This window comes from Caretta caretta, chromosome 2, assembly GCF_965140235.1.
Source record: "Caretta caretta isolate rCarCar2 chromosome 2, rCarCar1.hap1, whole genome shotgun sequence".
Classification (NCBI taxonomy): domain Eukaryota; kingdom Metazoa; phylum Chordata; order Testudines; family Cheloniidae; genus Caretta; species Caretta caretta.
This window is the reverse complement of record NC_134207.1, coordinates 186,327,923-186,353,775: the sequence shown is the minus strand read 5'-3', so window position 1 is coordinate 186,353,775 and position 25,853 is coordinate 186,327,923. Positions and strand designations below refer to the sequence as shown.

Below are 25,853 nucleotides of genomic sequence, written 5' to 3'. Positions count from 1 at the left end.
TAACTGTGACAAAATCTTAGCCTTAATTATGGGTATCAAAAGGAGGCTATTAGATACTAGGTATAGTGATGTCGCCTAAACTTGCAGAATTTGTTGAGTTAAAAAAAAAAAAGACACAATGCATGAATTTTCTTCTTGGCCTAATGAACTAGTGTTCTTTTCATAATGTACTTTGTTTCTTTTTTCAGGTTTTCTCAAACAATGATGAAGCCCTCATTAACAAAAAGTTACCCAAAGAACTTCTGTTAAGGTAATTCTAGTTAACTTGTGCATAAAGAGTTACAATTTGAATGTGATGCTTAGATTTGTATGGCTTAGTGAAATGAAATATACTGTTCTTATGTAAGTCTATGATTCAAAATAAATAGTTCATCTGATTTTATTTTTTGACAGTCCTTGAACTTACATTTTATTCTGAATGGAGAATGTTGCAAAATATATGGCTTTGCTCCGGAAATCTGTTTTAAAGTATGGTAATTACATTATACTGTTAAGTGCCAATTTATGCATTGGTAATCTGGTCGTATTATCAGATAAAGCAGTAAGAGACTATATTTGGAAAGCTTCGGTTGATACAGGATTCTTAAAAAAGACAAAAAAACCCAAACTTTTGGGATCTAACAAAAGTGCAGATATTGTTTGTCTGCTCTGTTAACTGCATATTGAATAGACTAAAAACTTTTCCTTGTCACACAGTATTACCTTCATATTCTATATGAATAGCATTCTGTCCTTAATGCAATTATTCCAGTGGCTGTTTGGGCTTTTTGTTATAAAATCTCTTTTGTTATTAAAAATAAATGAAAACATGAAAGCTTTCAAAAAGTTCTTTTAATGAGACACCTCCTGTAACTGTTTTTTTTGTTGCTGTGTGCTACATATAGTTCAAGCAGACTGGGAATGAAAAGAGAGAACAAGCAGACTGAGATTTTATTCATGCTAATTCAGCCAGCCTTAGACTTGCTGGAGTGTTGTTGTCTCTTCTGGACAGGAGTTAGCTACAGTGTATACTCAAAAAATACAATATGTGGTTAAAGAATTGATGGATGTCCCAGCTCTCACACCTGAGTTGAACTTTATTTCAAATAAAACTTTAACCACCTATAATGACAACATCCAGTGCTGAAATATCTGAAGACATTCCATTTTTGTATGAAGCCAAACCTGGCCTGAAACAGACAGCTCCGTAGTTTGCTTGACATGGTTGTAGTTCTCATTACAGCACTTCCTTTATGTTAACTTGTCAATATATACTTTGGTGCAGTTGCCATTCTTTGTGGCGGTGTCACTAGCACTGAGTTCACACTACAGCCTTCATACATTGAAGAGAGGCATAGGTTAACCAATGTGTCCTCACGTCCTTCCTAATTTTAAGTGGAAGAATGCTTGCAATGCTTTGTATTTTCTATCTTGTTTTAAAAGGACTGTTCCCAAAATATTATGCATGCTTCAAATGTGTCCATTGGCTAGAACACTGCTATTCTTGTGGCAACAAAGAAACTAATTTATGTTTAAAGAAATTAGACTAATTTTTTTCAAGTAAGCTTGAATTTTCTTTAAGGGAAAAATTAATTCTTCACAGTGAACGTGGTGTAGCTTGCATCTACAGACTTGTTAGAAAATCTCTGGCTGTTATATTAACACACAGCACATTGCACAGTGTGCTATATTAATACATTTTAAAATATTTCACGTCTGCATATGAACTTCCAATTTGTCAACATTTTTTATTGTCATAAATATTTTTCACATCTTGAAATTGCAGAGATTTGATATGAGAACAAATTTCCAACAATTTCATTTTGTATTGTTGCATTCCAAACTTGTGACCCAGAGGCCCATTAGTGCCAGCTGTCAGAAGGTTCAAAGTTCTGTAACAGCAATTCCTAACAGGCCTGACAAATTCACTATAGCTAGCATACTGCTTTCATGGTATTTATCCATAAATTATGTCATGTGAAGTCTCTAATAAAAGTTTCTCATACTGATCCTCAGAATGATTGTGACATGTATTTACAGATGATATTTAAGGAGTTGTGTGTATGTACTGAAAATACAGTTTAAAGTCTATATCCAAGGCAGAGTTGACAAAGGGGTTTCTGCAAAACAAAGGATGTATATTCACCTTTCTGCCTTGGTTCACGTGTAAATTAAACATCATAAGCCAACACCATGGAAGCCAAGCCTTGTTAGCATACAAAGTCAACATGAGAATATGAAGTCCTCCTGGAGACAGCACACCAGGGAATAGGGGGGGTCTTCTTAACTCTGGGGACAAACAATGACTTTGAGAAATATAAGGGTAAGGCAAAAAGACACCTCTTTATCCTGCACCTGAGGAAGTAATCAGGGAGTACGATCACATTCATGATAACCGGATCACAACCTGCACTGTTTGAAAGCACTGTGAAAGACTTCTGACGTGAGAGAAACTTCTTTAGGCAGAAAGTTAGCCTGTTAAGTTTAATGTTGAGAAAGTATACACTGATTTTGTTTTATATGTAACTTTCTGTTTCCATTATCTATACTCACGATCTCTTAAGTCTTAACCTTTGATGACAAACTTTATGATTAGGGCCCTACTTGAATTGCAGGATGATTGCCAAAAAAATTGAGGCTGAGCTGTGGACAAATAACAATGGACCTTATTATTTGTGATAGTAAAGTCCATTATTACTTTTCCACAGGTTTCCACTCTTGGCCGCCCAGGGGCTGAGAGTGGGGGCTCCCACTGTCAGAATTGCTATGGAAGCCTAATATTGTGGAATCCACAATTTCTGCAGTATAGCAAGTTAAGTAGAGTCTTACTTATGATTTGCTTTCACTGTAAATGTAGCTCAGTGCTGTGATATTATATAGGAGCTTATCTTCAGTTGAGTGAAACAAGCTGGTGTGTACACTACTTTCTTGGGGATAGCAAACTTGGTATTTCTGTGAGTAGCCAGTGATGGGTTGGATATCACAGGGGAATGCTTCAAAGGGGTTTGGGGGTTGGGGTATACCTATTGCTGACCTGCAAAGCAAAGTGAGGGCTACCATTGCCCCAAAGAGATTCTGTTCATGACTAGCAGTTTGGTGGTGTCAGGATGCTGGCACACATTTAAGCATGAGCGAGCCTGTCTCTCACTGAAGGCAGGAGGGTAACAAGGTGACTCTCTTAGGCACCCCAAGAAAGCATCATAACTGTATATGGACTACTTGTTAAAATATAATTTGTCCTGTCCTCCTCCTAGCAGATACTTACATCTTAAGATTTGTCATGTTCCTGAGATACCTGCACATCTGACCCTCTCATGCCCTCCTTGAGGGCATCCACGTAAGTCTCAGGCCTCATCTTTCTTATGGCAGGATCTCACAAGTCTCTCCCTCCAGACCAGGGACTTAAGCAGCAGACTTCTGCAATTCATTATGATTATCTCAGCAGGTCTGACTTTAATTAAACACCCCCAGTCCGGTAATTAGCCATTGTTCACTAAGCAAAGTACTGTTTGTTGAGAACAAAAACATTACAGAGAAATCATGTAATACAAACAATAAACAGTTTACATGTAGGTCTAGCTTACCAGGCAGTCATCCATTTTCCACATGGAGAGCCTGATAGAATTCATGTATTTCAGGCCTGTTCTGTAGGGCCTGTCTCTTGTACAGTTTTCTATCAGTTCTTGGATAGAGTGGTGAGTGACTTCTCTCCCTAGGTCAGGGCAGTAACTTTATATGGCTTCAGTTTCTCTATCTGCGAGGCCTCTTGAACCAGGTCATACCAGTATATGCTATTTTCCCAGGGAAAAAGACTTCTACAGATTTGTTACCTGCATAAGGGATTTGCATTAATTACCACTCCAGTGATTTTATTTCATTCAGAAACTAATTTTTAGCTTATTCGTTGAGCCAGCAATGCAATTATGAGCCCGTTCATAAAGATACACATAACATTTATAAAGTTGATACAGTGATCTTTGAATAGTCCATGTGCCAATTGTATCTTCAGAGTAAGATTCTGAGTCTCATGACTTCCCATTTCCTTTTTTAGTTCTGCATTCCAAATATATTTGCCTTTATTATGGCAATAACCAACCACATCACTGTACCAGGTATCTTTCCTGATGCCTCAAGACACTGCTGTCACACCTGGGGGGAAGGTAAGCTGGTACGGTGTATAGGTAAAAAGTGGCTGGTGGTACCGGTCTGTACTCAGCTGATGTTAAAGCGCTGCCGCGGCAGGGCTTTAAGGTCCTGGTTAAAGCGCTGCCCCTTTTGTGCCCCCCCACCCCAATCAGTGGCCCTGCCCCAGGGGTGGCACAAAAGGGGCAGCGACATTAAAGTGCTGTGGCAGCAAAGGACCATGCTTTAATGTCGTTAACCCTTTTGCACCCCCCTTGGGCTGCCGATGGGGTGGGGGCAAAAGGAGCAGCTGCCCTGGGGCTGCGATTTAAAAGGGCCTGCAGCTCTGGGCCGGCGGCTGCTACAGCAGCAGCTGCCAGAGCCCCGGGCCCTTTAAATCGCCGTTGGAGCCCCGGGTGGTGCGGGCCAGGCAGTGTGGATGGGCTGGCTGGGGGAAGCTAGCCCCCAGTCCCGCCCCTTCTTCCTGAGGCCCCGCCCCTTCCAAGGGCTGGAGCTGGCCCCCATACCGTTAAGTGTTGAATGTTACTTTCATGCCTGGTCACACCCCACTTATCAAAATTCCTTTCCTGCACCTTTTTCCTTGCAGCCACTATTCCCTTCCGAAATAATATTTTCTTAGCTAATCACCTAACAACCAATCAATCATTTCCAGTGTGTAGTCTGCCTGTTTTACAGTATAGATATTGATTTGATGTGCAGTCAGTCATACAAATGTAGTGCTGGAAGGCACCTCAAGAGGTCATATAATCCAGCTCACTGTGCTAAGACAGGACAAAGTAAGCATGGACATTTCTGGACAGGTTTTTGGCTGTTCTTAAACTCCAATGACGGGGATTCCACAATCTCCCTTTGAAGTCTAGGTCAGTAGGAGAACCTCAAAGATATGGACACCAGAGTTACAAACTGACTGGTCAGTCACACACCTCATTTGGAACCGGAAGTGAGCAACTGGAAGTAAACAATCAGGCAGCAGCGGAGAAAAATACAACCAGGTACTGTACTGTACCTCTATTGCATCTTAAAGGTAGGCACATCTGGGTTTTCACGGCACTCTTGTTAAGAAACTGGCTCTGAGCCTGTCGCCTGCAGTCTCTCCAGGTGCACTATCAGCCTCGGGGGCTAAAACCAGCTGCCTGTGAGCCCCCAGTCCACGCAGTCTGCTCTGAGGAGCATCCTGTCCTACTCACAGTGACACAGGGGCGGCAGTTCCTCTGCCACCTTCTAGCAGGACTCGCTGAGCCCCCACTGCCAGCCCAAGGCAGCCTGAGCAGGGAGAGCAGGAGCAGCACTGTGGTCTGCACCACTTTCCTGTAATCTGTGGGAACTGTTTCCACCCCCCGCCCCCTTCGGCCCGGAGGGGAACAAGCTTGCACAGGTCACTCCAAGCCCGGGAAAGAAGCTGGCACAGACCGAGCTGCTGAGGCGGCAAGGGGCGGGAGCTGCTGCTCTTGCAGCTGGAGCTGAACCTGGCCTGGAGCTTGAGCTGCTGGAGCCATAGGTGCTGACTCTGTGGGTGCTCTGGGGCTGGAGCACCCACAGGAAAAAAATGGGTAGCCCCCCGATCAGCTCTCCCGCCACCCCACCCAGTGCCTCCTGCTCGCCTGCGGGCCCTGTGGATCAGTGCAACCCCACTCTACCCACGCCTCCCACTCACCGTGATCAGCTGTTTTGTGGCGTGCAGGCAGGAGGTTTGGAGGGATGGGGGAGGAGCGAGGGCATGACGCACTCAGGGGAGGGGATGGAACTGGGCAGGAAGAGGCAGAGTGGTGCAGGGTGGGGCCTTGGGAGAAGGTGTGGAATAGGGGCAGGGCCTGGGGCAGAGCTGGGGGTCAAGCACTTCCTGGCACTTTGGAAAGTCAGCACGTGTGGTCGGGGCCTGAGCTGCTGCTGGCACGCTGCACTCTGGAGGAGCATCTCAGTTTTAAAGAGCTGCAGCCTGCACCGTGTGCCCACTGAAGTGACTCAAGCTTTGTCCACAGCTGTGCTCCTGAGTTTGAGGGGTGGGGAAGGAACGGGCACTAGTGGCAGACTCTTGGCCACTCCCTGCTGCGTGCTTCCTCTGGAGCCTGGCAGGCAGTGCAGAGAGCAGGGCGAGCCTTGGGGAGAGGTGGCTGTGGGCTGGGGCTTGTAGCACCAAGGGTACAGGGCAGGCCCACCAGGGTGAGCCCAAGGCAAGAAATAGGAGTAGGGGAGGGAGCTGCTTGCTAACCAGGCAGTGCTACCACATTCTTCTTTGAGTGCTTGCACATGTCTTTACCCACATAGGTTTGTTTGCACCTTGAGCCACAGTTGACAGAAATTTTTTTGTATTCATCGGGTCGGCTCTAGTGCCCTCTATGAAGGGCCGTCCTGACCCCGTTCCCATTCAGTCCCTTCTTATTGCACGTGATGTTGGCTGGAATCCTTCATTGCTTAGGCAATTCTCTCCTAGTGGTTTTTCATACCAGTTTTAATGTAAATAGTTGTTATAGTTAGTGGTTAGAGTAGTTTTTAGTAGTTCTAGGTTTTAGATAGCTTGGACGCCTCCGCACTTAACTTGCAGGCTTGTCTGCCTTCCCGGTGCTGGGGCATGCCTTGGTTGCCAGGTTTCAGGCCCTGCACTGCTTGTGGTAAGCCTGTGCCTTTGAGCTACCCTCACTCGAACTGTCTCAAGTGCCTGGGGGAAAGCTCATGGGAAAGACCACTGCCAAATCTGCTGGGACTTCAGGTTCCAGACCAAAAATGACCAAGAAGCCTGACTGAAGGTCCTCCACATGGATGCAGCCTTAAGACCGGCTTCGGAGCCGTGCTTGGACTGAACACTAAGTACCTCAGCTTCGGTGCGGAGTGCTCCTCCAGTGACCCAGGACTCTCCGTGCTGATCACCGTCCCCGGTTCCTAAGCAGAAGTACCACAAGCAATAAGAGAAGACCAGATTTCCGGTGCTGAAATCGATGGGAGACAGGGAAAGAGATGTCGGCAACTTCAGTGGCACAGCAAGCTTGTTCTTGTCCTCCAGTGTACTAGCAACCCTCCTGGTTTGGTGTAATCCACAAATTTTATAAGTATATTTTCTAAGTCACTAATGACAATATCAAATAGTAACAGACCCACAACAGACACCTGTGGGACCCTGCAAGAAACTCCTACCAGTTTGACAGCAAATCATTGATAACTACTCTTTGAGTATGGGCTTTCAATCAGTTATGCATGCATCTTATAGTATTTTCATCTAAACCACATTTACCTAGTTTGCTGATGAGAATGTCCTGTTAGACTGTGTTGAAAGCCTTAGTAAAATCAAGATGTCTCACATCTACAACTTCCCCCCCATCCACTAGGCCAGTAACCCTGTCAAAGAGAAAATTAGGTTGGTTTGGCATGATTTGTTCTTCGCAAATCTGTGTGGACTACTGCTTATAATGTATTATCCTGTAGGTGCTTACAAATTGATTGCTCAATAATTTGTTCCGGTATCTTTCCAGGTATTAAAATTAGGCTAATTTGTCTATAACTTCCCAGGTTGTGTTTGTTCTCTGTTTTAAAGGTAGGTAGTATATTTGCCCTTCTCCAATCCACTGGGACCTCACCCATCTTTCATGAGTTTTTGAAGGTAATTTCAAAAATATTTCCAAGATTGCTTCAGCTAGTTCCTTAAGTACTCTGGGGTGAATTTTGTCTGCCAAATTGAATACATCTAACTTATCTAAATATTTTTAACCTGTTTTCCCCTATTCTGTCTTGTGTTCCTTCCCCCTTGTTATTAATACTAATTGTCGAGTATCTGGTCATCATTACTCTTTTTAGTGAAGATTGAAGCAAAATAGGCATTAAACACCTCTGCCTTTTTGGTGTCATCTATTGTTAGCTCTCCTTCTCTGCTTAGGAGTGGATGTACACTTTCCTTTGGCTTTCTCTGGTTGCTAATGTGTATATATAGAAACTCTTCTTATTGCCTTTTATGTCCCTTGTTAGGCATAGTTCATTTTGTGCCTTAACCTTCCTGATTTTATCCTTACATGCTTGCACTATTCTTTTATACTTATCTTTAGCAATTTGTCCATGTATCCACATGTTGTAGGATTCCTTTTTGATTTTAAGGTCATTAATCTTCTGTTCCACTTCCCAAAATTATATAATGCCAGTGAAACTACAGAAAATGGTCTCCCATGTCAATCTGAGAATTTCCGATTTCGAAAACAGATTTTGACTGTTGGGTATAAAGAAGTGTGTCTTATTTATAGGGTTTAATGTTTTTTTCTATGGCGTGTGTCAGCTACTAACATGGCCAACATATACTGTTCTTAAAGAACTGTTTTGATGATCTGGTAAAGATCATACCTTCTAAAATGTATATAATTATCGGTTTAACCAAGAATAAGCATTTATTTGAAGTCTTATAAATTTATGAACCAAAAATAGTGTAATTAATATTGACATCAACCAGCAGCATTCAGAAAGTTCAGTTAAGATAACTAACGTTCTCCAAAATATACACAGTCTGAAAAACCAAAGGCACAGGTTGTGTCTGTGTGTAGTGTTAAATTTTTTTATTGTTTTTCGGTATTACTACACCATCAGAGACTCCAAATTGCTCTACAGACTATAATTAACATCCTCATTATTTTTCACTAAATTAATTCTATATGACCTCCTTTAATTAAGGAGTAATTCAATCTTAGTAGAAAGACTTTGCTCACTGTTTAGGAATTAGACAGTAAGTACTGCTGAAAGTAAAGTGATATCAAATGCTCTATTGCTAGTTGTCATAACAAAATTAGTTATTCTCCCATTTATAGTTATTTATAACAATATGATATTGACCGTTCTCTATTTTCCACATGTCCAAAAAAAGTCATGTTTAAAAATAAAAGCTATTGTATTTTCTTACAATATTGATATATTTGGACTGTATAAACAGAAGACAATCAAAATCTTGTTTTTATTCATATTGAATTCTTTTTTCTTTAAACTTAGCTTGTTTCATGAAACTACTTATCTCCCTCTCCTCATGAAAATTTCACCTAAAACTCCACTTCTAACATAGTATTTAGGAGAAGCAGGTGCCAGTTAAAAAAATAGCTTCTAAGATGTTCAGCTACGACAGAGTAACCAAGCGATCTTCTTACCGGGTATGTTGTGCTTCATTACCATGCTCCCCTCACTTGTGTCGCATCTGAAATTAGACTGTAATCTTTTCAGGGTAAGGACTGTCTTTATATTTGATTTACAAAGTACCTAGCACACTTTATTGTAAATAACAGAAAAGTTCAGCCGTACTGAGTGGGGGGAAGGTCTGTCTGAGGTGGAAACCAAACAGACCTCTTCAAGTCATTGGATGCAGACACAGAGGATTGGGCAGGGCAACAAGAAGACATGTGGAGGGAATGAGTGTCTCCAAGAAGACATTCTTTGTATGGAGGGATGTCATAAATATAACGGGAAGGGTAACCACCTTTCTGTATACAGTGCTATAAAATCCTTTCCTTTCACCTGTAAAGGGTTAAGAAGCTAAGGTAACCTCGCTGGCACCTGACCCAAAATGACCAATGAGGGGACAAGATACTTTCAAATCTAGAGGGGGGACAAAGGGTTTTGTCTGTCTGTGTGATACCTTTGCTGGGAACAGATCAAGGATGCAAGCCTTCCAACTCCTGTAAAGTTAGTAAGTAATCTAGCTAGAAAATGCATTAGATTTTCTTTCATTTTTTGGCTTGTAAAATTCGCTGTGCTGGAGGGAATGTATATTCCTGTTTTTGTGTCTTTTTGTAACTTAAGGTTTTGCCTAGAGGAATTCTCTATGTTTTGAATCTGATTACCCTGTAAAGTATTTACCGTCCTGATTTTACAGAGGTGATTCTTTTCTTTAAATAAAATTCGTCTTTTAAGAACCTGCTTGATTTTTCATTGTTCTTAAGATCCAAGGGTTTGGGTCTGTGTTCACCTGAAGCAATTGGTGAGGATATTATTATCAAGCCTTCCCCAGGAAAGGGGGTGTAGGGCTTGGGGGAGGGGGGGATATTTTGGGGGAAGACGTCTCCAAGTGGTCTCTTTCCCTGTTCTTTGTTTAAATCTCTTGGTGTTGGCAGCGTATCAGGTTTTTAACCTAAGCTGGTTCCCAAGGCAAGAAAGAAATCTGTGCCTTGGGGAAATTTTAACCTAAGCTGGTAAGAATAAGCTTAGGGGTCTTTCATGCAGGTACCCACATCTGTACCCTAGAGTTCAGAGTGGGGAAGGAACCGTGACAAGGGATATCATTGTTTCAATTCCAGGTGGGAAGGAGGCTGATCTATGTGGAGAGTGGTCTACTTTGTGTACCTTTTCTTGTTTAATGATATTATGATCTTAAACCGATATTTGGGTAGACTTATTCTGCAAAGAAAACAAGCTGCTTTTATAATTGTTAATTGCTGCTTAATGCCATTGTCCAAGCCAAAAGAAAAATTACCACATTTGTCAGCTGTTGTGTTGTTAGTTTGCCACTTGGCCAGGGACATTCTTTTCCTTGTGCTATTGTATTGTTGGGGACCAGACCAGCTAGGGCCAGCTGCTGGCCTGCTCCCTGACTGATTGTCTAGCAGCGCAGTTAGTGAGCCCTTTGCTGCTTTGGACCTGACAGTGGCTTTAACCCCCGTTAGTTGCTGGTTTATCAGCCCTGCTTAGAAGCCTAGCCCCCACAGCAGACCAGCAGCTGCTGAGCACATACCAGGCCCACAGCTGTTCTTGCCCTTGTTCGGTCCCTGCTCCTGCTTATTTTAGTCCCTGCGCCTGCTTTGTTCCACTCCTTATTCCAGCGCCTGCTCCAGCCTGCTTCCAGTCCCTGCTCCCCTCTGGCCTCAGACTTCTGGCTTCAATCCCCAGCTCTGCTTCTGGCTTACGATTCTTACCCTCTAATTCTGGCATTCAGCTTCTGTCTCTCCGGTATTGATCCCTGGCCAGGGCCGGCTCCAGCGTTTTTGCCGCCCCAAGTGACAAAAAGAGAAAACAAAAAACCTTGCTGCCGAACACAGAGGCGGAGTGATGGTGTGGCTGCTGAATTGCTGCCGGCGACCGAAGAAGAGTTGTGTCCCTGCCGCCGAATTGCCACCGAGCGTGAAACGTGCTGTGACGGAGTGGATGCCGAATTCTCGCTGCCGCCGAGGGCGGATTGCTGCCCCAGAGCCCAACGTCCTGCCGCCCCTTTACATTTGCCGCCCCAGGCACCTGCTTGGTTCGCGGGTGCTTGGAGCTGGCCTTGTCCCTGGCTCTGCCTCTGGCTTAGGACTCTGGTTTACCCTCTGGCTCTGGCATGTGGCTTCTGTCTCTTTTTGGTACTGATCCTTGGCTTATTTCCTGGACTCTGCCTACCTTGGCTCTAGCTCTTAACCGGTAGGCAGAACTCTTGCTGCCACCACCATGCCTGACTGTCCATGGCCTGGTCAGCTACATATATATTAGGAAAAGTGAAAGGTTGAATGAATAATTAATTTCATAATTGAGTAAGAATATCGGAGAGGTACTTAATATCTAATTTAAAAAGTATCTTCATACAACTGTAGTTAGTGCTGTTTCTTTTTCTTTTTCTCTGTATGTATGGTAAAACATTATTTGATTATTCAGTTTATCAGTTACTCTAATATAGGGGCACATCTGAGAAATAGGTTTCTTAACCCCAAAGTATAATGGCAGAAGTTATAAGTCAAATCCAAGACGTTATTGTAAATCTAGACGCAACTACTTTTCTATTGAGATGGCACAACCTTCAACTGCTAATACTCAAGAAGGAATTAAAGACATCTGAATTGTTAATTACAGGAGATATTTTTCTGTTGGTAATAGTAACTTTGACTTGCTGGAAAAATGAAAGGTTTTTTTAGTCTTAAGCTAAAATTTTAATTAAAGCATTAGAAATTAACCCCTTCAAATAGTATAGTTATAGTAGTCTTGTGAAACTGTTTTTGCAAATATTTTTAAAATGTGATGTGTATTTAATACAATGAATATAACAGTATATGATTGAAAAAGGAAGCATGTCTATTACTTACAATTTTGGCAAAAAAAGAGAGGTGACAAAGGTTTTTTGGGAAAAAAAGTTTATATTGTTTGAAGTGCTGACATTGTAATAAGACTGAAAACACACTGCCCCAGAAACAAACAATGGACTTGCTTTGAAAGGCCTTTTTGAAAGAGTATAAACCAGGGGTAGGCAACCTATGGCACATGTGCCAAAGACAGCACTCGAGCCGATTTTTAATGGCACGCTGCTGCCTGCCGAGTCTTAGCCACCAGCCCCGCTCAGCCCGCTGCCGAACCCAGGCCGGGACCCCAGCAGGCATTGTGCCATTAAAAATCTTTCTGCCCCGGCCCACTCTTCTCTGCCTCCCCCCACCCCTGGGCAGGGTGAAGAAGCTTGGTCTTGCCGGCTGCTGCTGCTGCAAGTCAGGCAAGCTCCCCCTCCCCTGCCTCTTCTCCCAGCATGCTGGGTTCCTGCCCCTCTTCTTCTCCCTCCCTGCCACCGATCAGCTGATGGCCCTTGTGCGGGAGGGGGAGAAGCGGAGCCGCAGCATGCTCACTGCTCCGGGGAGGAGGCAGAGAAGAGATAGGGACGGGGCCTAGGGGAAGGGGGGTGGAATCAGGGCATATCCCTTCCAGCCCCCTGCCATGAGCCACTCAGGGCTCTGCCCTGACCCCTGCACCCCCACCTCAGGACCCAAGCCCTGACTCCAGCACCTTCCACACATACCCAGCCCCCCCACCCCTTGCCCTGACTCCTGCACCCCCCTCACATACCCAGCCCCCCCACACTCTATGTCCTGACTCTTGCACCCCCCACATTCCCACCCCCACCCTGAGCACCAAACGGGAGCTCCTGCACCCTCCCCTCCACCACCCCCCCCACATTCCCACCTGCACCTCTCGCACCAAATGGGAGCTGCCCAGGTAAGCACTCCACCCCCAAACCTCCTTCCCTAACCCTGAGCCCCCTCCCTCATTCTAGCTCCTGGCCAGACCCTACACCCCAACCCCCAGCCTGCTCCTTCACCCCCAGCCTTGTGCTTAGTGCACTCCCACCCTCAGCTCAGTGTAGAGAGAAAGGAAGAGAATGGGCTAGAACCAGGGAGAAGGTAGGTACCCATTCTATGTGGGCAGGGCCGGGATCCCAGACCGGCAGCAGGCTGAGCCAAGCCGGCAGCCGGGATCCTGGCTGGCAGGAGCCGGCGGACGGAACCCCAGACCGGCAGCAGGCTGAGCCGCTCAGCGCACTGCTGGTCTGGAGTCTCGGCCGCTGGCCCCACTCAGCCCGCTGCCACTCTGGGGTTCTGGCTGCCGGCCCCTTGCTGGTCTGGGGTCCTGGCCGCCGACCCCGCTCAGCCTGCTGCCGGCCTAGGTGAACGGAACCACAGGCCAGCAGCGGGCTGAGCGGGCCGGCGGCGTAAGATCATCATTTTCAATTTAATTTTAAATGAAGCTTCTTAAACATTTTGAAAACCTCTTTTACTTTACATATGACAATAGTTTAGGTATATAATATATAGACTTATAGAGAGAGACCTAAAAAACGTTAAAATGTATTAATAGCACGCAAAACCTTAAATTAAAGTGAATAAATGAAGACTCTGCACACCACTTCTGAAAGGTTGCCGACCCCTGGTATAGACATATATATACAGGAGAGAATACCTTTTGAAGTAATTGATTCTGGATACACATAGTTTCTAAGGCCAGAAGGGACCACTGTGATTGTCTAGTCTGACCTTCTTTATAACACAGGCCATAGAGCTTCCCCAAAATAATTCCTAGAGCAAATCTTTTAGTAAAACATCCAATCTTGATTTAAATATTGTCAGTGATGAAGAATCCACCACAACTGTTGGTAGATTGTTCCATTGGTTAATTACGCTCACGATTAAAAATTTATGCCTTATTTCCAGTTTGAATATATCTAGCTTCAGCTTCCAGTCATTGATCACATTATACCTTTCTCTGTTAGACTGAAGAGCCCATTGTTAAATATTTGTTCCCCATGTGCGTACTTATAGACTGTGATCAAAGTCGCCCCTGAATTTTCTCCTTATTATAGATTGACCACCTTAAATCACACTGTAAGGCATATTTTCTAATCCTTTAATAATTCTCGTGGCTCTCCTCTGAACACTGTTCAAGGTATCAGCATCCTTCTTAAGTTGTGGACAGCGGAACCAGACACAGTGTTCCAGCAGCAGTCACAGTAGTGCCAAGTACAGAGATAAAATAACCTCTCTACTTCTACTGGAGATTTCTGTTTATGCATCCTAAAATTGCATTAGCTCTTTTGGCCATAGCATCACACTAGGAGCTCATATTCTGCTGATTATCCCCCACAACCTTCAAATCTTTTTCAGAGTCACAGCTTCCAAGGATAGAGTCCTCTATCCTGTAAGTATGGCCTACATTCTTTGTTCCTAGATATATATATTTCCATTTAGCCATATAAAACACATACAGTTTGCTTGCACTCCGTTTACCAAGCAGTCTAAATTTCTCTGAATCACTGATCTGTCCTCTACATTATTTACTTCTCCCCCAATTAATGTGTCATCTGCAAACTTTATCTGTGATTCTGTTTTCTTCCAGGCCATTAATAAAAATGTTTAGATAGTATAGATAGCCAAAAACAGATCCCTGTGAGACCCCACTGGAAATAGACGTGCTTGATGACGATTCCCCATTTACAGTTACGTTTTGAAACCTATCAGTTATCAACCTATTTAATGTGTGCTGTGTTAATTTTGTATCATTCTAGTTTTTAATCAAAATATCACATCACCAAGTCAAACACCTTACAGAAGTCTAAGTATATTACATCATTACTTTTACCTTTATCAACCAAACTTGTAATCTTGTCTAAAAAAGATATGAAGTTAGTTTGACAGGCTCTATTTAACATAAACCCATGTTGATTTGCATAAATTACACTAGCCGCCTTTAGTTCATTATTAATTGAGTGTCATATCAGCCACTCTATTATCTTGCCTGGGATCAATGTAAGGCTGACAGACTTAAAATTAGCTGGGTCATCCTGTTTACCCTTTTAGAAAATTGACACAACAATAGCTTTCTTTCAGACTTCTGGAACTTCCCCAGTGCTCCCAAGACTTACTGATAATCAACATTAGCTGTCCAGTGTGTTCCTCAGCCAGCTCCTTTAAAATTCTTGAATGCAAGTTATCTGGGCCTGCTGATTTTAAAAAGTCTAACTTTAGTAGTTTCTGTTTAACATCCTCTAGAGATACTAGTGGAATGGAAAGAGAGTTTTCACCATATAGTGAGACTGCATCATCTGTTTTTCCCTAAATATGGAACAGAAATATTGTATTTATTGAATACCTCTGCCTTTTCTGCATTATTATTGATGATTCTACCATTTCTATCGAGCAATGGACCAATACCATTATCAGGAGGCTTTTCACTCTTTATATATTTTAAAATTCTTTATTGTCCTTAATTCTGCTGGCCATAAATTTCTACTTGTGTCCGTTGGCTTCCATTATACATTTTCTACAATTCCTAACTTCTGATTTATGTTCACTATTATCAGCTTTCTATTTCTTCCATTTGTGTGTGCACGCGCACACACACACACACACACACACACACAGAACTACCTTCACTTCCCCTATAAACCAGGGTAGTTTTTTTAACCAGCATATCCTTCTTCCACAGTTGTGGAATTGTGGCTTTTTGGGCATCTTGTAAGGTGTTCTTAATGATTCCCAATTATTATTCACATTTTTCTGATTGAATTCTTCCTCCCAGCTGATTTCGCTCATAATTGTTTTCAGCTTTGTGAAATTGGCCCTGTTAAAGCACCGAGTATGTATGTTACTGGTCTGGACTTTATTCTGCTTGCATGTTATAAGTGTGATCAAGTTATGATCACGTGTACCTAAGCCACCATTCAGTTTTAGTTCTATGATCAATTCCTCTTCGTGTGTTAGGACAAGGTCTAATGTAGAATTCCCCTGTGTCGGCTGCAACACTTTGAGTTGGGATGGCAACTCTTTTTGAGTTAGGAAATTATCATCTATCATGTTTAGAAATTCCAAGGGTGTTTTAGTACTGGCAGCATGAGACCTCCAGCATATGTCACTCAAATTGAAGTTCCACATGATCTCAGATTTTTTTGTACACATTGTAGATAGGAAGTGTTCATCTTGTTTCCAAATGTGATTTGATGGTCTGTAGTAGACACCAACTAGTACCCCTTCTTCTGGTTTATTTGTTAGGACATGGATCCGTAAGCATTCAAGATGATTTTCTTCTGAGTTATCTGTGACTCGCAAACAAGTAAGGCCATTTTTGATGTAGAGTGCAACTTCTCCTCTTTTGCCCACTCGGTCCTTTCTAAATAGGTTATAACCATTGATTTTAACTTTTCAGTTGTCTGAATCACCCCACCTGGTTTCAGTAATACCAGCTAGATCAAATTTATGCTCATGAATGAGCAATTCCCATTCCTTCTGTTTGTTATCCATGTTCATAGTATTAGCATATAGGCAATTCAGGAATTTCTTCTCTTCATGTCCTTTTTTTAATTTTGTTCTCAAGATCTGTTTTGTGCTGAGTGCTCATATCTTTCCTTTTTTTTACCCTCTTCTGTTGCTATTAGTTTAACCCACTCCTGACTACTCTGGCCAGCCTCTCCCCAAGGAGATTGGTCCCCCTTCTACTGAGGTGACAGCCATACAGCCTTCTCTCTCCATAGTAGGTAGATCAATGTTCCACAAAACCAAAGCCCTGCACCCTACACCACTTACCTAGCCAGTGATGAACTTTCTACTTCTGGGGGCATTCTGTGCCACAAAATAAAACATTCTGTATTTTAAAATACTGCAAAATTCTGCAAGTTTTATTTGTCAAAACAACACTACATAATCACACCAGTTTCAATTATTTTGGTAATTTATTTCAAAATACCTGTCACCAAGTATGTCTGTAACAATACAGACCCACACAAAAATCCCCCCAGGAGTAGAGAGTTAAACCCCTATGACAACCCAGTTCCTGTTTCTCTGCCCCCTTCTCTCCCCATGCCCCCCCAGAGCCCAACTAGGGGGCCAGACACCCACAACCCCTTCCCCTCAGAACCCAGCCCTGGGGGTCCCCCTAGCCCAAATAACTGCAATTCCTCCCTCCAGAGCCCAACCATGGGGTCCCTTAGCCCAAATACCCGCACCCCCTACCCCCCAAGAGCCCAGCCGCAGGGTCCCCCTAGCCCAGATACCACAGTCCTCCCCACCCAATCCCAACTGTAGGGCCCCCTCCCCAGCCCAGACACCACCCTCTTCCTCCCAGAGCCCAACTGCAGGGCCCCCTTTTCCCAGATACCCATACCCCCTCCCCGCAGAGACCAGCTGCAGGGTTCCCCTTCCCGCCCAGAGCCCAGCCGTGCACCCCAGCCCAGACATCCGCTCTCTACCCCTCAGAGCTTTGGGTCTCAGGCTTGTGTGGAGTTTCCTGCATGCTGCTGTCTCCTTCCCTCTAGCTCCCTCCCCTGCCCCCGGCGGTGTCTTTTATGTGTAAGTTGGACTCTGTCAGGTCCAGCAACCCCTAGTGACGGCCAGCAGCACTGGAGCCCATTTCTGTGGGGGAAAAGGAAATTCTGTGTGCACAACATTAATTTCTGCAAAATTCTGCATTGCATAGTGGCACAGAATTCCCCCAGGAGTAACTTTCAGAATCTTCCGCCTTCTGTCATCTTTTTCTTGTGGGACAGGAGGGATCTCAGAAAAGATTGCTTAGATATCCTCCTTCAACATGTTTTTGAGTTCCCTGAAGTCATCTGTGAGATATCCTGCAACATAGTGTCATTAGTGCTGATATGAACCATCACCAATGGATCCTTGCTTATAGATTTCAGAAGCTTATCCAATCTTAGAGTGACATCTTGTGTCTTAGCTCCAGGAAGGCAGCACATTGTCCTGTTGTCCACCTGTCCCTTGCAGAATTTTCTTTCGATTCTTTTGACTATTGATTCTCCAACAAGAATAGTCTGTCTTGGATGATTGGAAAACTCTTTGCAGGTAAGCTTGATTTTCATACAGGTTGGTCTGAGCTGCCATCCACACATATCCTCTACATTTTATGTTCCCTTAGACCTGTTGGATCTTGAGTTATCCATAGTTTCCATGCTCAGGACCTGATATTGATTTAAAACGTCTAACTGTGTAGAATTCCCTGTTCTCTGTTGGCCATAGTCTGCCTAACCTCATCTGTCTCCAACCATGTAGAGTGCTGCCATGACTTCTTGCCTTTGGTGGTTACAAATTACCAGGCCTCCTCTCTGACCTCCTCTCTCACTGATTCCTTTGTGGCCAGCTCCATTCTTTCTTGAATCTGAGGTATTGGTGTTTCATGAACTTGGTTGTCTAGGAACTCTTCAGCTTCTTTGATTCTTAGCAGTTTCGCAACTTGTCCCTCCAATCCATGAATCTTTTCTTTCAGCACAGCCCCAATTCACACTTTATGCACAGGAAATGCTTCTGTCTTCAAGCAGAAAAGAGAACATGGGACATCTGTTGTGGGTCACCACCATTCCATCACTTTTTATACCAAGTTTCCCTTGCTTAGGTAGGCTCCGACCCTGACCACCAAGTAGTGATTAACCACACAGACTTCAAACAGCTGGGCTGATGAAAGGTCCAGGGGCTAGAGTCTCATGGCCTTTAGCAAGGCACTGATCACAGGTCAAGGGTTTACTAATAAAGCCTAAACTATCCTGAGGTAGTCTCCCTCAGTTTTCCTAGTTTTCACACTTTATTTTTTTATTTTGACATGAAAGCTTGAGAGTCAAGAAGGGAAAACCAGAGTCAATATCTGTAGGAAACAGCTCTTCCTTTGTTACTTGAATTATGCTTTTCAGTTCCTTCATGACTCCAAGTTACCGATCTTTATAAACTCTGTCAAAAACATAGATTCAGCTACATGCCCTACAAAACATTGGGCTATCCAAAGGTAAGCAATCCAAAACAGATACTTATGCTTGGGTCTCATACCTTAGACATCAGAGTCAAAATTGGCCTATCCAGCTAAAGGTTTACAATCCGCAAAAGAAATACATCCATGGGACCCAAGTGGGTAGATGGACTCTCCTTTTGACAACTGCTAGTGATTTTTCTTGTATGTGAGAGTATACTGCTCTTGAAGTGCCTTACTAAATGGTACATATGCTTCCATGTTCTGTTCCTGTTCATACTCTCATTACTTCAACTTGCCATTCTGTTCAGTTTTTCCTTATTACTTCTGTTATTGGAAAGAGGAAAAATTGATAGAGGCATAAAGTGAGCTAAAGTGTAGTGTTACAATTTGTATTAAAGTGGTATATTATCATACTGATGTTAATCATTTTAAATTGTTTCCTGTCTCTTTTCAGAGTGATCTCTGGGGCAGGATACAGTAAGAAATGTCATAATGCACTTAGTGTTTCTTATCTATCTTAGTTACTTATATGGCCCCCATCACTTTAGTATCTCTGAGTGCCTCATTATCTTTAATGTATTTATCCTCACAACACTCCTGTAAGATAGAGGAGTGCTTTTACCCTCATTTTACTGATGGGGAACTGAGGCACAGAGAGGATAAGTGGCATACCCAAGGTCACACAAGAAGTCTCTGGAGCAGGTTATTGAACCCAGGTTTCACAAGTGCTTGAACTGCTAGAGCATTCTGCCTCTCCTGTGATCCTCTCTTGTTTTATTCCTTGCACAGAAATAGAAGTTAGTCAGATCTCTGAACTTAAGTGATTATTTTATAGGTTTATGCACTCCAGTGCTGTAGCCAGAAGAGAAACTCTTAGGAATAAAACATTAAATTAAATTCTAAAGGCCTTCGCAAGATCTGACTTTAATGATCAGTTTGCTAAATTCATTTGTCCAATCAAATTTCTTGTTCTCAAGGCCCCAAATGCAACTCTGACCTTGTCTATTGTATTTCCTTTGCTGTCTCTGCTCTCCTTGTGATGTTAGCCAGAGCATCCCTTCATCTTTTGCTACTCCTATCTGTGTTTCTTGTTCCCTGCTCTCATGTCTGAAACACCATACAAGTTCCAGTTCACTAAGCCATTATGCTCTCTTCATTCATATCCAACCTAATAACAGTTCTTCCTTGTCACTTTCAAAAACTGTGTTAAAGAATTTTTAAATAGTTAATGGAACTGAATATGTAACCCTGGTGCTTCCTCATGGTATCATCCTTATTGTTAATCCCATTAGGGTATTTACTGTGTAAAACACCTATTTGTTCTATAAAGCACGTAGTATGTTTTCTAGGGTGCTGTATAAACAATAATAAAGGGACACTGTGGATTTAATATAGTAATTTCAATATATTTAGTTAAGAGTAGTTTCAGAAGCTTTACCTGTATGTTAGCTTGCCAGTTTTTGTCATTTTATAACCACGTTTTCCTTTTAAAAAAAAAAATTACCCCCACCTGCAAACAAAACCATCTCACACTTCCTTGGTGCAGTCTGAAAGACCCATGCAAACAGAAGGACTAAGTAACTGAGGGTATGTCTACACTACGAAATTAGGTCGATTTTATAAAAGTTGATCTTTAGAAAGCAATTTTATACAGTCGATTGTGTATGTCCCCACTAAGTGCAGTAGGTCAGTGGAGTGCATCCTCAATACCGTAGCTAGCATCGACTCACGGAGTGGTGCACTGTGGGTAGCTATCCCACAGTCCCTGCTGCCCATTGGAATTTTGGGTTAAGCTCCCAATGCCTGATGGGGCAAAAACATTGTCGCAGGTGGTTTTGGGTACATGTCGTCAGTCTCCCCTCCCTCCCTCCTTGAAAGCAACGGCAAACGGTCATTTTGCACCTTTTTTCCTGGGTTACCTGTGCAGACACCATAGCACGGCAACATGGAGCCTGCTCAGTTCAGCGGTGCTGTTGTGAGCATTGTAAACACCTTGTGCATTATCCTGCAGTATGTGCAGAGCCTTGCTAGGAGACGCCTGTGAGGACAATTGTGAAGAGGACATGGACACAGACATTCCTGAAAGCTCAGGTTGTGGCAATTGGGACATCATGGTGGCAGTGGGGCAGGTTGATATAGTGGAACGCCAATTCTGGGCCCGGCAAACGAGCACAGACTGGTGGGACTGCATACTGTTGCAGGTATGGGATGATTCCCAGTGGCTGCGAAACTTTCGCATGTATAAGGCCACTTTCATGGAACTTTGTGAGTTTCTTTCCCCTGCCCTGAAGCGCAGGAATACCAAGATGAGACCTGCCCTGACAGTTGAGAAGCGAGTGGCGATGGCCCTGTGGAAGCTTGTAATGCCTGACTGCTACCGGTCAATCGAGAATCAATTCGGAGTGGGCAAATCTACCGTGGGGGCTGCTGTGATCCAAGTAGCCAAAGCAATCAGTGACCTTCTGCTAACAAGGGTAGTGACTCTGGGAAATGTGCAGGTCATAGTGGATGACTTTGCTGCAATGAGTTTCCCTAACTGTGGTGGGGCGATAGACGGAACTGATATCCCTATCTTGGCACCGGACCACCTTGCCAACCAGTACATAAACTGCAAGGGGTACTTCTCAGTGGTACTGCAAGCACTGGTGGATCACAATGGACGTTTCACTGACATCAACGTGGGATGGCTGGGAAAGGTGCATGACGCTCGCATCTTTAGGAACTCTGGGCTGTTCGCACAGCTGCAAGAAGGAACTTACTTCCCAGACCAGAAAATTACCTTTGGGGATGTTGAAATGCCAATAGTTATCCTTGGGGACCCAGCCTACTCCTTGCTCTCATGGCTCATGAATCCGTACACAGGCAGCCTGGACAGTATTAAGGAGCAGTTCAACCGTAGGCTGAGCAAGTCCAGAATGGTGGTAGAATGTGCCTTTGGACGTTTAAAAGCTCACTGGTGCTGTTTAATGACTAGGTTAGACCTCAGCGCAACCAATATTCCCATTGTTGTTGCTGCTTGCTGAGTACTCCATACTATCTGAGAGAGTAAGGGGGAGACATTTATGGCGGGGTGGGAGGTTGAGGCAAATTGCCTGTCAGCCAATTTTGAACAGCCAGACACCAGAGCGATTAGAAGAGCACAGGTAGGTGTGCTGACATCAGAAAGGCTTTGAAAAACAGTTTAATGAATGGCCAGGCTACAGTGTGACATTTGTGTGTGTTTCTCCTTGACGCAAAACCGCCCCTTCGTGGAATTTACTTCCCTGTAAGCCCTGTAGGTCCCTCCTTCAACCACAGTTGGCAAAGGAAATAAAGTCCCTATTGTTTTGAATCCATCCATTCTTTATTAATTATTTTTAAAAAGGGAGATCACTGGCAAGGTAGCCCGGGTGGGATGGGGGAGGAGGGAAGGACAAGGCTGCATTGCTTATTGTAGCCACACTACAAATCAAAGCTGTTCGAATCACAGCCTTCTGTTGCTTGGGCCATTCTCTGGAGTGGAGTGGCTGGGTGCCTGGAGCCTCCCCCTTGCGTTCTTGGGCGTCTGGGTGAGGAGGATATGAACTTGGCGAGGAGGACAGGCGGGGTTATACAATGGATGCAGGGGAGGTCTGTGCTCTTGTTGCCTTTCCTGCAGCTCCACCAGATGCCTGATCATGACAGTTTGCTCCCCAATTAGCCTCAGCATCTCCTCCTGCGTGTTCTGATCATGCTCACTGAATGCTTTCCTGGTCTCTGCCACCAAATGTCTCCATGCATTCAGCTGTGTCCTATCAGTGCGGGAGGACTGCATGAGCTCGGAAAACATGTCATTGCAAGTGCATTTTTTTTTTTTGCCTTCCAATCTGTGATAACCTCAGGGACGGAGTTGATACGGGGAGTATAGAAGCATTTGCACCTGCAGGGGGATAAAAAGGGAGAGTAAAATTTAAGAATATAAATTTCTGAGAACAAAAGGGAGACTTTCACAGTGAAACAATCAATTCACAGCAGACAGCACATGTGCTTTAGTTACAAGGTCGCATTTTGCTTCTTATATTGAGTGCCTGCCGGTATGGTGACACATCACACATGGCTGGGCAACAGAATTCCCTTTCCAGGCAGCCATGGTAAGCCAAAGGGTACGCAGGGTTGGCTTCTTCCGCCTTCATAACATATGGGAATGGTTTCAAACTGCAACACCCTCCTTTGCCATAGCAAGCAATGCCGATTGGGTTTGCCATTTAAAAGGAGGGGCTGTGGATTTGGGTTGGATGCGCAGCACACCCCTCCTCCCACCGCATGGCTATTCTCCTGGATGATCTGGAGAATCATCTTTAGCCAAGCCCAAACAGCCCAGCATGAACGGGGTCCTTTACTGTTCCCTTACAAAAATTCCCCTATTTCAACCTGGTGACCATGAATGATATCACTCTCCTGAGACTGACACAGAAAGATAAAGACCGAATGTTACATGAATGTGACCAAAACCCAGGACCATTCGCTGCCATGCTTTGTGCTGCAATGATTCCAGACTACTTGCTATTGGCTTGGCGTGGTAAAGTGTCCTACCGTGGAGGATGAAATAAGGCAGCCCTCCCCAGAAACCTCTGCAAAGGCTCTCAGAGTACTTCCAGGAGAGCTTCATGGAGATGTCCCTGGAGGATTCCCTCTTCATCCCCGGGCATGTTAACAGACTTTTCCAGTAGCTGTACTGGCCGCGAATGCATCCCAATTCTTCAGGGCAAATCAGACATGAAACACAATTACTTTTAACCCCTGTAGTGTAGTTACAAATGTGCACTCACCAGAGGTGCCTTCTCCGCCTTCAGGGTCCAGGAACCTGCCTTGGGAGGATATTGGCTCCAGGGTGATGAAAAGATCCTGGCTGCCAGGAAGAATGGATTCTCCGCTTGCCTGCTGCGCATTCTCCTCCTCCTCCTCATCCACAAAATCCTCTTCCGTGTTGCGTGAGACTCCTCTCTTGCAGGTGTCCACGGACAGTGATGGGGTACTGGTAGGGTCCCCCCTAGAATGGCATGCTGCTGATCATAGAAGCGGCATATATGGGGCTCTGACCCAGAGAGACCGTATGCCTTCTTTGTCTTGTAGTAGGCTTGCCTGAGCTCCTTAACTTTTACATGGCACTGCTGTGTGTCCCTCGTGTAGCCTCTCTCCACCATGTCCTGTGCGTTTTTGGCATATATATTAGCATTTCTTCTTTTTGATTGGAGTTCTTCCTGCACAGATTCTTCTCCCCATACAGCAATCAGATCCAGTGTCTCCCGTTTGCTCCATGGTGGAGCTTGTTTGCGATTCTGGGAGTGCCTGGTCACCTGTGCTGCTGAGCTTGTCACGCTGACCAAACAGGAAATTAAATTTAAAAGTTCCCGGGGCTTTTCCTGTGTACCTGGCTAGTGCATCGGAGTTGAAAGTACTGTCCAGAGTGGTCATGCTGGATCACTCTGGGATAGCTCCCGGAGGCCAATACCGTCGAATTGCACAACGCTGCATCTGCACTACCCCAAATTTGACCCAAGAAGGTCGATTTTAGTGCTACTTCCCTCGTTGTGGAGGAGTACAGCAGTCGATTTTAAGAGCCTTTTAGGTCGATGGAACGGGGTTGGTTGTGTAGTTGCATTGCTTATAAAATCGACCTAACATGGCTAAATTCTACCTAACCTCGTCGTGTAGACCAGGGCTGAGTGTACAGGAGAAGTGAAATTGAAGTTGATATACCTTTAACAGTCCTAGTATACTTATGTGCATCCTATCATCGTTGTCTGGCTTAATTCTTAATGCAGGAAAAGCATTTTAAGCTGTAATCTTAAGTCTGGTCTTCACATAATTTTTGTATCCATTTAATGGAAATACTGTTTAGTGATATAAGCACCTTTTGTGCTGGTATAACTGCACTCTCACTGGGGAATTGAACCAACTTTACATGTGTTTAGAACTGATAGTTGTTAAATCAGTACAAAAACTGTGTAGACAAGCCATATAGACCACACTGTTAGGTAGGGTCTTTCTGTGATTTGGTTTTATGCATGTATATATATTCTAAAACATAACCAGTCTTTTCACGAGAATTAAAAATGGCTTTGTTGGGACTTCAGCATTCCCATAGCTCTGTTCACCATTCAAACCAGAACATGAAACAGTGCCTTGTGTTATTTGAGTCTATTGAAGTAGGAAAATGAAACAGCATAAGTGGTTGACAAGTAAATCATCTTTGTAGGAACATTGTAGGATTGTCTAGATGTCAAACACCTATTTTAAACATTTTTAAATTAGCACAAACTGCTATGATAAATATAACTGTATGTGTGGTCTGAAACTTACTTGTCTAATACTTACAATGCTGAAAGACTGTGTGCATAGATTATCTTACAAAATGCATAGCTGAAAATATCACTTTAGTCACATTGGCATATGGGATGCTTCTCAGAATATGATTGGTTTATCTATGAAATTCAGGCACTACATATTGTTTTGTATGATGTGCTTTTTTATCTGTTAATCCATATATTGAGAGTCTTCGAAAGTGGTAAAATGCTAGTCTCTTAACCACTCCTTCCTCCATCTTGTATGGTCAGTGAGAATTTATTTTGTTTTAGTGCCCAAATGCACTAATATTTCCCAGATTTTTTCACTCAGTTTTATTGAAGCCCTGTTTACTGTGTAACATTGTAGAGTAAATTAAACGGCTTTTAAATAACATGACAAATATTGACTTTTCAGACTTTTCTGTCACTCGTCCTGATGAAGACAATTCGCATAATTAACTTATTTTGATATGAGGTTTTATAGCTTTGTTTTTAAAAGCTCATTACTCT

General features: G+C 43.7%; 1 protein-coding gene across 5 annotated transcripts in view; it reads left to right on the top strand.

The window, feature by feature from the left end:
• FBXL2 (F-box and leucine rich repeat protein 2) overlaps positions 1-25,853 on the top strand; it is a 156,264-nt gene that overhangs the window by 27,586 nt on the left and 102,825 nt on the right. For all 5 annotated transcript variants that reach the window (XR_012667161.1, XR_012667162.1, XM_048838953.2 and 2 more), the window contains one exon: positions 189-250. Coding sequence is in view for 3 of the 5 variants with exons in the window: in XM_048838953.2 (XP_048694910.1) it covers positions 189-250 (62 nt within the window). In the remaining 2 variants the exon portion in view is untranslated. The remainder of the gene's footprint in view (positions 1-188; positions 251-25,853) is intronic.